Source organism: Merops nubicus, unplaced genomic scaffold (assembly GCF_000691845.1).
Source record: "Merops nubicus isolate BGI_N331 unplaced genomic scaffold, ASM69184v1 scaffold8085, whole genome shotgun sequence".
Lineage (NCBI taxonomy): Eukaryota > Metazoa > Chordata > Aves > Coraciiformes > Meropidae > Merops > Merops nubicus.
The window spans coordinates 16605-29287 of NW_008607554.1; the positions used below are offsets into that span (position 1 = coordinate 16605).

Below are 12683 nucleotides of genomic sequence, written 5' to 3' on the forward strand. Positions count from 1 at the left end.
GAGAGTACAATCAGAATCGTTGAATAGTTTGTGTTGGAAGGGACCTTAAAGATCATCTAGTTCCAGCCTTGCTGCTATGGACAGGGACACCTTCACCTAGGCCAGATTGTTCAAAACCTCATCCAGCCTGGCCTTCAACACTTCTGGTGATAACACACCACTTCTCTGGGCAACTTGTTCCAGTGCCTTACCACCCTCACAGTGAAGAATTTCTTCCTAATATCTAATCTAAATCTACCCTCTATCAGTTTGAAATCATTACCTCTTGTCCTATCACTGTACTGCCTTTTATAGAGTCCCTCTCCATTTTTCCTGTAAGTCCCCTTTAGGTACTGGAAGGCTGCTATAAGGTCTCCCTGGAGCCTTCTTATCTCCAGGCTAAACAACCCCAACTCTCTCAGCCTGTCCTTATAGAAGAGTTGTCCCAGTCCTCTGATTATCTTTGTGGCTCCCCTCTGGATCTGCTTGAGCAGATCCATGTCTTTGTTACCCTGGGGTCCCAAGAACTGAACACATTACTGCAGATGGGGTTTCTTGAGAGTGGAGTAGAGGCAGAAATCCCCTCCCTTGACACGCTGGCCACAATTCTTTTGATGGAGCCCAGGATGCAATTGGCTTTCTGGGCTGGGAGTACATGTTGCTGACTTGTGTCCAACTTTTCACCCACTAGCAACCCTAAGTCCTTCTTAGGGCTGCTCTCAATTTAATGATTTCCCAGCCTGTATCCCTGTTTGGGATTGCCCTTACCCAGGTACAGTACCTTATACTTGGCCTGGTGGAACTTCATGAGATTCACACAGGACCACCTCTCTAGTCTGTGAAGATGGCATCCTTTCCCTCTAGAGTATCAACCACACTACACGGCTTGGTGTCAACCACAAGCTTGCTGAGTGAGCACTCTATCCCACTGTCCCTGTCCCTGACAAAGATGCTAAATAATCCTGGTCTCAATGTGGACCGCTGAAAGGCATTACTTGTCACTGGTCTCCACTTGAACATTGAGCCGTAGACTGCAATGCTTTGAGTGTGACCATCCAGCCAATTTGTTATCTGCCAAGTGCTCCACCTGTCAAATTCATGTCTCCACCAGTTTAGAGACAAGGATGTTGTGCAGGACAGTATCAAATGCTTTGCACAAGTCCAGGTAGATGGTATCCGTTGCCTGTCCTTTATCCACCAGTGCTGTAACCCGGTCATGAAAGGTCATCAAATTTGTCAGTCATTATTTGCCCTGAGTGAAACCATGTTGGCTGTCACCAGTCTCCTCTCTGTTTACCATGTGCCTTAGCAGGCCCTTCAGGAGGATCGCTCCATGGTCTTGCTGGGCACAGAGGTGAGACTGACTGGCCTGTAGTTACCCAAGTCTTCCTTTTTTTCCTTTTTAAAAAGGGAGGTTGTTTACCCTTTTCCTGTCACTGTGAATTTCACCAATCTACCATACCTTTTCAAATATGATGGTGTACCAAGTTATTTGTTATGGGAGTAAAGATGATTGTAACAATGATAACTAAAATGGAAACTAGTCAAAATATTTTTCTATTTTTTTTTGTTTTATTTTGAATGTCTTTTCTCTAGTTGAAAACTAAGCAGGCATCAGCCATGTTACATTTCTACATTCCTCAACTTTAAAGGCTAATCAAAAGGAAGTAGACTCATGTTGTTATGCAGTAAGTTGATTCTGTTTTGCCTTGGATGCCATTGCATTTAAAAGCAAAATGGTACCTTTTCTGTCTGAAACAAAGGGAAATAATGTCTGAGCCTTTGCCATTATTTGTGGTGAAATGTGCATGATTTAATCTACGACAGCTCTTACCAACAATAAATAAGTGCAGACTTCTCTGCCTTGTCTCAAATTGTATACTTCTACAATTCTAATAGATGACCATATTTGATGCGGAGTCAGAAGATCAACAGGACATTGACTTGGCAATTTTGACTGCACTCTTGAAAGGTACCTGTCTAATAGTATGGCCTGGTTTCATCTGACATACAGTCCCATTGGCTTACCTTTTCGAAGTAAAGGAGTAACATCAATGCATGAAAACTAATAAGTTCTTTACTTGTTCACTAGGTACAAATATGTCTGCTTCTGATCAGCTAGATTTGGCATTGGCCTGGAACCGACTAGATATTGCCAAGAAGCACATACTGGTTTATGGACAACATTGGAAGGTACTATTACCTTTTATTTTTCACAGTGGCTTTACACTTTGTTATGATGACTAATATTCCATGACTTGAATTTGTCAGGCTTTAATTAAGAAATAATTTGATGCTTGGAGTCAATCTTCTAGAGTAATAATCTTTGATTTTGGAGAGTCATTATTCTTAAAATTGTGGAGTATTCAGCTGCAGAGTGCATCAGGTGAAAAATCAAACACATTTGTTTCCCCAGCGAAGAGGTGATACTTAAAATTTGTGTAGGATTTTGTTACTAGTTTCTCCAAAGGGTTTCAGTGGTCTGTTTGAATATGTATTCCCCAAGTGCGTGTTGACAGTCATTGCTGGTCAAGGATATTTCACTGTAGCCCAGAGAACTCTCCTCTTTGAAGGAGGAAACTCCAAAGGACTGTTACCTCTGTTTTCCTGGCTCTAAACAGAAATATGGAAATCATGGATTTTTTTGTGTTACCAGATAAAAATAAAGATGGAATTCACTGTACAGCATGACATCATGGCATTATTTCAGATATTGTTTCTTAGGAATAGGTGCAATCAAGGTAAGCCATGATTTAGACCTACAGTAACTATATATATGTGAAAGAACATACAGCAGCAATCTAAATTTTGGAAAATACACAGTGGGTATACATTTTTGTGTGTGACTGTAGCTAATTGTTTGACACAACAAGAGAGCTGAATTTACTGATCACCAGTTCATAGTTACCTGTGGTGTTTAAGGCTGAGTACATGGACGACTGTGTCTGAGATGTCTACAATTGGGCATCCATGAATTAAAGGATTTTATTTTGTTGTTGTTACCTCTTTGGGTTCAGTTCAGTCTCTGTGGAGATGATCACATAGTCTTCTTGAACAAAATATGGAAAAAGTAAAAGCTCTTGAGTGTCCACTGAAAGACAAAGGAGGAAATTGGTAGTTTCATTTTTAGGATTTGAATTGTGTGTGAATAATAAGGGATATGCCCAGCCTGGAACAGCACAGTTAGAACAAAATGTTGAATAATTACCTGCTAAGAGAGCGTCATTCACTCTCTGAACTGAATGAGACTAAGTCTTCTAGGGAAGCATAGTATATAACTGAGCAATGAATAATTGTACCATTATTCATGGTAATAAATTACCTGATAAGATAACTTTTAAGTGGTTGACTGCATAACCTTAACAGTAGTTCTATCCAACGGACTTCTGTTTTTATGGAATATGGAAAAGATTTGTGTATATAAAATGACATGTGTGCATTTTTGTCTTTATGACTTTTTTATGATACCCGGTTACGGTTTTACTCTATGAAGAATTTTTTTTTTTTTCCCCCAATAACTTCTTTCATTGGTTTTTAGCACTTAATATTTGAAATTTCTGTTTCTATATTTTTTTGGCCTTCAGTTCTCCTGTGAACTATTGATAAGATTTACTGAAACGTATTAAAGGGAGACAGAATCTATCTTACTGTTTCAATTCTATACTATTGCAGTAAGTGGCATGCCATTTTTATCATTGAAGATCTATTTTGGCAAGGCCTGTGAGCGCACTTCATTCCTTTGCATTTGTATGGGAAGTATGGCAGGTGAAACTTGTTCTGATGGGTGAATTTGTATAAATTATGTAATAATAGAATCATAGAATAAAAGAGAGTCAGAATCACTGAGGTTGAAAAAGACTTCTGGTATCATTGAGTCCAGCCAGTAACCCAGCACTGCCAAGTCCACCGCTAACCATGTCTCTAAGTACTTCATCTATGCACGTTTTACATACCTCCACAAATGGTCACTTGACAACCTCTGAAACTGACCCTGGCAGGGCCACACCTTGAATACTGTGTTCAGTTTGGGCCCTTCACTACAAGAAAGACATTGAGGTGCTGGAGCGTGTCCAAAGAAAGGCAACAAAGCTGGTGAAGGGTCTCGAGCACAAGTCTTAGGAGGGGCAACTGAGGGAAGTGGCATTGTTTAGCCTAGAGAAAAGTAGAGAGAAATAAGGTCTCCCCTCAGCCTCCAGCTACCTGAAAGGAGGTTGTAGCGAGGTGCGTGCCAGTCTGTTCTCCCAAGTAGCAAGTGATAGGACAAGAGGAGGCTTAGGCTGAATATTAGGAAAATTGCTTCACCAAAGGGGCATTCACAGAAAGGAGGTGGTAGTGAGGTGGGTGTTGATCTCTTCTCCCAAGCAGCAAGTGACAGGACAAGAGGAAGCAGTTTCAACTTACACCAGGGAAGGTTCAGGTTGGATATTAGGAAAAATTGCTTCACCGGTGGAGTTGTCAAGCATTGGGACATGTTGCCCAGGGAAGTGGTGGAGTCCCCATTCCTGGAGGTGTTTGAAAGATGTGTAGATGTGGTGCTTAGGGCATGGTTTAGTGGTGGACTTGGCAGTGCTGTGTTGATGGTTGGACTTAATCATCTTACAGGTCTTCTCCAACAAAATAATTCTATGTTTCTGTGATTTTGTTTGTGTAGGAAATGAATAACATTTTTGTAGTCCCCACCTCTTTGACACAGATCTTAGAGAACAGTTGCAGAGCCCCTCCCTTCACTCATGGCTTTCCCAAGGTGATTATCTGTTCTGTCCATATGTCTGATAATCATCTCTTCTGTGTACTTTTTTCAGGTCTTTAAGTCACTTTCTGGGACAAGCAGATGACCACTCTACCCATTACAGTATTTAAGATACAGGGTTCTTCCCTGAGATACTTAGTGAAATACTAATATTTTATATATTATTGTCTATTCATCTAAGTATAAATCCTTACATTCTGTATGGCTTTTTTACTTGTTTCCAGCTTATATCCAACTCACATTTGTACTTTCAGAAGGTATGTCCACTAACATATTTTTTATGTGTTATTTCAAGACTGACAGGCAGGTAGGTTTGTTTCCCAAATGCACATTATTTCACATTTACCAATATTGAATCTTACCTGCTTTTTTTTTGGCTGGTTAACCCATATTATGAGATTTTTTTTGCAGAATTAGTTGCAGGTTTTCTTCCCAATCACTTTTATTATGATGAATATTTTTGTTTTGTCAGCAAATATAGTCCAGTCAGTATTCAATATGTGGGATTTTATTGGTCTCCCACCACTATTAATATTTTTCCCTACCATTTCATCAGTTATTAAAAAATTGGCAACCTTTTGCCTTGTGACTGCTTAATTTGTTTAGAAGTCCTTCAAGAACACATCAAAATCATAAAAAAAAATCAAAAGCTTTTTTGGGTGTGTAAACTGACTGTATCAATCAGAGAGCTTTATCCTCATTGTCCCTGCTAAAATTCTGCTAGAGTACTGATTTAATTTTATAAAATAAGTGTCTTGCTTCCTCTTACTCTACTGTATTTACCCACATTGCTATCATTGCTGTACCTCATTGTAGTTTCAGTATATTTATATTGACAAAGTTCTACCTGATTGCTATTTTGACAACTTCTACATTCCTTGGTTTATTTTTTAACAGTTGGCATTATTTTCTATCATATTCCACTTTGCTTGTCAGAGGGGCTGATTTCAGCTATACTTCAGTTCCCTGGGAACTCTTAGTAGAATGCCACCTGCTCCCAATAATTTGCTACTGCTTTGTGGATGACTTCTATTATCTGTTCTACTGATACTTCAGATTGACAAAGATCCTCAGATTTGTCTGCTATAAAGAACAGCTTTGATGTAGGACCTTTCCTAAAATGTTCTGTAGTGAGCAGTGAGGCAATGAACTAATTTACCATTTCTGCAATAGCCTGATCTTCTTGCATATTTCTTTTATACCCTGATCATCCTCTGGCCTTATATCTACACTGACAGTCCCCCTACTCTCACTCCTTTGCTTCTGACTTGTTTGAAAAAGATCTATGTACCTGTTCATATCTATTTCATTGCAATTGTTCAGCACCATTTCGGATGAAAAGTCTTTGTCAAATAATGTGTTCTTCCATTCAACTATGGTGTAAAAAGCTCATAGCAAACAAGCCTCACACCTCTTGCTGCTTTTTGAAGCAAAAATTACAATTATGTATATTCCTGAAAATTCTTCTTTTGACTAAGAAGAAAAAAAAATCTTAAACAGCAGTATTTTCTTCATGAACTGTGAAGTAGGGAAAAAAAAGAGAGAGAGAAAAGAAAATACACAAGCACAATTTTAGAGTTTGCATTTGACTTGGTTGCTTTCTTAATTAAAGACGAGTACCTCTCTGACTGTCATGGTCTTCCAGACACCTGCAATTGTCAGAATCTACGGTTTGTGCATCGCTATTTTGGTTATGTGTTCAAATTTTGAATTAGATATTTAAGCAGAAATTTTTAGGTGTGAGTTCATGCAGTCTTACTATTTTCCGTCTATCTTAAGTGTTTTAAGGAAACACACACAATTATGCATGGATTGTGGCCCTTTCTTTTTAGAACTCTGGTCCTAAAAGTTCAAAAGGTAAAGATTGTACCCAGCTGTTTCTGCATAAATGTCCGCTCAGTCTCAAATGGGCTTTAGAGTGAAGAATGTCATTCTAGTACTCACAAGATGGCTTTGCAAACCTCTTTAGACACATTACCAGTGCAAGGAGTGACTGCTCAAGGAAATTTAATACAAGAACAGTCACTTCGAGATACCTGTGGAAGAAACATCAATAATTCAGTAGCACTGCACAAGTTGTCTTTTCACATGTGACAATTCTGTAACATTTATTGGTCATCTTTTGATATAATTTCTGTCAAACTTACATACATGGAAAGGACTAACTTCATGCACTAGTATCTGCCCCATTTGTGTGCTAGCATCCTCATTCTGCTCACCCCACTGCATCTTCCATGCATACATATTCTGTAGAAATTCTTTATGTGGATTTGTGTGAACATCCTATGTCCAACTCCTTTGCTGTTTTGCATGTAAAAATCCTGCTGAGCTCTGTGCAAGAGCCATGAGTACAGTGCTGTCACCATATGAACACTTGCAGGTAGAGCTCTATGGTGCCTTTGAGAGAGTTTATCCTAACACAGATTCTCTCTCATATTTGAAAAGAAGTCTGCTTTAAAGAACTTCAAGTTCTGTAGAGACATCTTGAAATACCATCCCTTGAAATGGCTTTGTCATTACAAAAGAAAGGCTTCCCTCTGCCCCCTGCATTATCATACTTTATCTTCTGAAGTGGATTAAAGAGTAAGGAATATATTAGAGTCTGGTTGTAAAGTGAGATTTGTAGAAGTCTTTACAGGTTTAGGGTTTATGGACAACCAATTTAACTCCCCCTCTCTATTGGACGTCTTACATAGATACTTCCTCCAGCATATTTTTCTTTTGTCCTGTGCTCTTCAACTATACACAAAGACAAGTTGTGATAAAGAGATCCCGAGCTGTTCAGGAATTTTAAAACTTATTTCCAAAAGAATATAATAATTTTCTAAGCTTCTGCTTCATCTGTGTCTTTCTGGAGGTCGGTGCCTTGGAACAGGCAATGCTGGATGCTTTAGTGTTGGACCGTGTGGATTTTGTGAAGCTGTTAATAGAGCATGGAGTGAACATGCACCGTTTTCTTACCATATCTCGTTTGGAAGAACTCTACAATACAGTGAGTGTTTGAAATCCCAGTGACCAACTTTAGATGAGAATACCTAGAAGGAATACTATCTTGCTTAAGAGATTGGATGATTAGGCTACATTTTTATGAAGGATTTTTTTGGGGAAAAAAAAAGCAAATTAATGTGTTTCAGTAATTTTTGATTGTAATGCTGGATTTTTTAATTGGTGTCCCAGCTTTTTATTTTTGATTCAGTGGTATGAATGAGACTGAGTACTCACCTGAATCTCGTGAGAAATGTGTGCGTATTTTAATCTGGTATGTGATACAGGCTTATCTTGCTGAAAATGGTGTGGTGTTTAACCAAAGTGATATAAATTTCTTTCCAGACTATGTCAAGATTTAAGATAGTGGAGGTGTTGTGGATTGATGTTTAAATATTTTTGAAGAGCTTTGTGAGGAGAGTTTTCTTGGGAAGAGTTTGATTATGGCAGCTTATTGCAAAGGTCTTCTAGCTGATTTTCTAATCTAGAGATGTGTTTGTTTACTGACTTTTCTTTTCACACCACAGAAACAAGGACCATCAAATCTACTTTTGCATCACCTACTTCGAGATGTGAAACAGGTAATAGATATAGTAAAGGCTGGGGAGCAAAAATGGTAGCTCAGAACATTTATGTCCACTGGCACACTGCTATTAGGTAATACACGTTGCCCAGAGAAGTTGTGGATACCCCCTCCATGGAATAATTCAAAGCCAGGTTGGATGGGCCTTTGAGCAACCTGGTCTACCAAAAGGTCTTCCTGCCCATGCCAGGGGAATTGGAACTAGGTGATCTTTAAGGTCCTTTCCAACCCAAACCATTCTGTGATTCTGTGACTACAGAGGAATTCTAGGAATACAAGTGATGCATTCGTTACTACACGCGTATATCTAGTAAATGGTTTTATCATCATCCCACTGATCCCCCATGGCAATTAACTAGTGTACTCCCACTGAATGCTCTCAAGGGTGCAGTACCTTAATTTCAAAGCCCAGCAGTTTGTGTGTGTAGATCCAACTTTTTTTCTCAAGTTACTAAAGTGACATGCTGAAGTGATTGTATGAAAGACATAGGGAGTTAGAATAGTAATTATGCCCATTGCTTTAAGATTTTCTTTTCTTCCATAGAGCTAAAAAAGTCTTTCCTGGCTGAGCAGTAACAAAAAGACACTGTGAGAAGATATATTTCAAAGTGCTGCATTGCCTAGGAGAACAGAAGGTGGCAGTGGATGACTACTGCATGGAACACTGACTGTTAGTTTAGTGTCAGCCTTGTCGTTTAGCTACATGGCTAATTTATTTTGTGTTTCTGTTATCTGTTGTACTTCACAGCACTACTTAGCTAGGACGGGGTGAGCTGTTCTTTCTGCATCTAGTCTCCATTGCAGGAGATGGCAAGATCAAAAACTAGATTAGTTGGCTAATTCTTTCCAGGGTATGAATGCTAAGATAAAAGAAAATGATGTCTGACTGTTTGCAGAGTTCTGTGGTGTCAAGTAGTGAGGTATTTGGTATGGTTTTTCTTATTGTTGGTAGCCTTCATGTCAATCCCATTGATGGTTCTGTAGATAGGTGTAGGGTATTCTGGTCTTCATAGCAAGCTATTTTCTGTGTTTTGGAAGATCTCACTATTGAAAACACATTGAACTTTTGCAGGCTGAGAAGTCTGTCTTTCTCACTGATACTGAAATTATTTGCTCATTGATGAGACCTCTCTCCTAAAACCATGTCCTGGTAACATCTCAGGACAGTCTGGGAAAACCCAAGGTGTGACCTAAAGGACAGCTTTTGGCACTTGGAAAGGAATAGTGTAATTTTAGACAGAAAATGGGTGCACAGTTTCAAAACTTTATACGTTGTTAAGTAAGCTAAACTCACTTGGGACCAGCAAACAGGTTTAAACATCAGAAGCCTTTTTCACCTGCGCTTCTGTAAGTATGCCTTAAGTGCTCTGTGAATGGGCTGTGCAGCTGAAGTTCTATTAGATATGGTAACATAGTAGCTAGGACAGTCACCATAGTGGTGTGACCCTGGCTTTCAGAATATTTTCTCCCCTAGCATGACCAGCTTTGCTCCTGCTGCATTTGAGTGAAGATACATTGCTGTCTGCCCTGATAGAATAAAATACGCTTTTTAGCACAGAGAAGTATCTACAAGTGTAGCTAGTCAGAAATCCTTGCCCAACTCTCAATGACAAAGCTGACAAACTCTGTCTTGGGAGATGTACTTTTGCCCCAGAGTGATCAGCATGTTCCCAACACTGGGTGGCCTTAGTTGGCTGTACTGAGGCTTGCCACTAAAGTTTACTGAAAAAGAAAACCTCAGTCTAATGAAGAAAATTACTTTTCACAGCTTGAAAGATATATACTATTTGGAATACACAATACCTCTGATCCTGTCTACGCACAAGCCCATTTTTCAGTCCAAATTAAAGTTTTACCAATACTTTTTAACTTCTACCTGGAAGATAATCTGTCCTTCAGAGAATTTGTGACAAACCTTGTGTGGTAGAAAGACATTGTAGATAAATGGGGAGACATCGGTGCTTTAAACAGAGGTGGTGAGAGTCCCAGAAGGTACAGCTAACATATGTGCAACTGCTGTCATAGTTGTTGTGACAAGTCTTGAGCCTATAGAAGAGATACCAGTCTTCAGAAAGTACTCTACAGCATTAAAAGCATACTTCATCCACTTTTTCATTTTTAATGAACAAAGAGGTTTAATGAGCATATTATGCTATTTTTCTCTTGTTATGAGAAGGTTTTTATCAGACTCTCTGGCTGTTGGTAATTAACCTGAAGAACCATTATTTTCAGTGTTGAAACAGCTGGTCTTGTGAACATTGCAATATACATCCCTATGTGATGTTGGTGCCATAGATGTCACAAGTTCCACGACGAAAATGTGGATGTAAGTTCTCTTTCCAAGGGGAGTTTCGCAAGCCTAATGAATGTGCATGCTTTCCTGGCAGATACAGGAGCTCTCAGTTGCCCCTTCTTCCACACTCCCCTCATAGTAGTAGGGCTCTAACATGGTTGGATGTTGCATATAATAACATCACAAAACAGTTGTGACATTTTGTGTTTCAGAATACCTTTTCCTTGGATTACAAGATATCCCTGATTGATATTGGGCTGGTGATAGAGTACCTCCTTGGTGGAGCTTATCGGAGCAGCTACACAAGGAAGCATTTCCGAATTCTCTACAATGATCTTTACAGAAAACACAAGGTAACTTCTGTGCAACGGCTAGCACTGCTCACCAAGAAAAGCCAGAATGTGACACCTCAAGATAGCTCAGACTGTCACTGTGGTTTGTCTGAAGAGGTCACTTAAATATATGCCATGCTTGTCTGTTTTCATCAGTCTCTTTGCCAGCTGTGGAGAGGTTACAAATCAAACAGATAAATTGTTCACTAAGCTACTCCCGGACCCTCAAGACCACCAGTGATTCTTAAAATAACAATTAGTTCAGTAAACTTGCCTTTGTGTCTGATAGCCTGATTGTATTCTTTGTCTGCCATCCATCAACAAAGATCGACGAGGGTGTGCCAACCACCATTTTCTCTTTTCTGGACCAGTTGCATGTTTCTGTTCTTGCAGCTTGAACCACATTACGGAAATAATTAATTCAACTGGCATAGAACGTGCCAGCATGGCATAATGAAGATCAATATGGAGATCCCTAACCCAAGTTGTAAGCCAAAGTCTTACCTCTGAGAAGCAGCTTAGTGCAAATGATTCATCTTCCTGCTCACGTGTCCCAGTTTAACCCCAGCCAATAACTGAGTACCACCCAGCTGCTCACTCACTTCTATCTGGTCTATTGGGGAAGAGTTTTGGAAGGGTAAAGGTGAGAAATCTCATGGGTTGAGATAAAGGCAGTTTAATAGCCTATAGACTGAAAGCAAAGGCTTCGCATGCAGTCAAAACAAAACAAGGAAATTGTTCACTACTCCCCATCGACAGGCAGGTGTTTGGCCATCTCCAAGAAAGCAGGGCTCCATCACGCGTAACAGTTACTTTGGAGGACAAATGCCATCATTCTGAATGTAATTCCTGTCCTCCTCCTTCCCCCAGCTTTATATGCTGAGCATGATGTCATATGGTATGGAATATCCCTTTCTTCTGCGGGGGTCAGCTGTCCCAGCTGTGTCCCCTCCCAGCTTCTTGTGCACAGCCATTGTACTCACTGGTGGGGTGAGAAGCAGAAGAGGCCTTGACCAGGTGTAAGCACTGCTCAGTATACATCCCTGTATTATCAGCGCTGTTTCAACCACAAATTCAAAACATAGCCAATTAAAAACTAGATACTATTAATAAAATTAACTCTACCCGAGTCAAACCCAACACACCAGGCTACTGAGCTGTGTTTTTCTGGCAGAGCTTTTTCCATGGTGCACTGGTCATCACAGGGAAAGTGTCATGCTGGATGTGACAGGCTTCATGGGTGATGCAGTGGCTTTGTGCAGGCAGAGGGTTGTGCTTGGACATGTGTGTCTTTCTGCACCTTCTCCATGGTTAAGGTGTTTCACTCTACAGCATAGCATTGTGCCATGCCTGCATGTCAGCAGCATCAGGTCTACAAACAAACAAATTTCTTAGTAAAGTATCCAAATATCATTACCAACATCACAAAAGGAGCAGATTTACTGCATTAGAATTCTCCCTGGTTTTTGGAGTAAAGGTGCGTCCTTATTTTGAAAAATAAACAACAAAAGCCTTTCGTCCCCATGTACTGCTTTCATGACTAACAGAAGAACCTCAGGTGATCAGGGAAAATGAAAAGAAATAGTGAAAACTCTTACGTGGAGTGAATGCAGAGAGACAGAGCTTTCTGTGCATGACTGGCTTAGTACATTGCTTAAAAAGAGGCACTTGAGCAGTTGTAACACTCTTCCCTGTATCCTCATGAAGTAAGAACTTAACAGGGATGGGTGAAACCACATCATATAAATAAAAACTGTAAGG

At 39.8% G+C, this 12683-nt stretch overlaps 1 protein-coding gene across 1 annotated transcript in view; it reads left to right on the plus strand.

The window, feature by feature from the left end:
• The window catches only part of TRPM6 (transient receptor potential cation channel, subfamily M, member 6), a gene marked incomplete at its 3' end in the record, with an annotated part of 57226 nt that overhangs the window by 15663 nt on the left and 28880 nt on the right, over nt 1-12683 (plus strand). Inside the window, exons 9-14 of the mRNA XM_008939976.1 lie at nt 1879-1951; nt 2072-2172; nt 7587-7721; nt 8242-8295; nt 10803-10943; nt 12287-12292. Of these exons, the coding sequence (XP_008938224.1) occupies nt 1879-1951; nt 2072-2172; nt 7587-7721; nt 8242-8295; nt 10803-10943; nt 12287-12292 (510 nt within the window). The remainder of the gene's footprint in view (nt 1-1878; nt 1952-2071; nt 2173-7586; nt 7722-8241; nt 8296-10802; nt 10944-12286; nt 12293-12683) is intronic.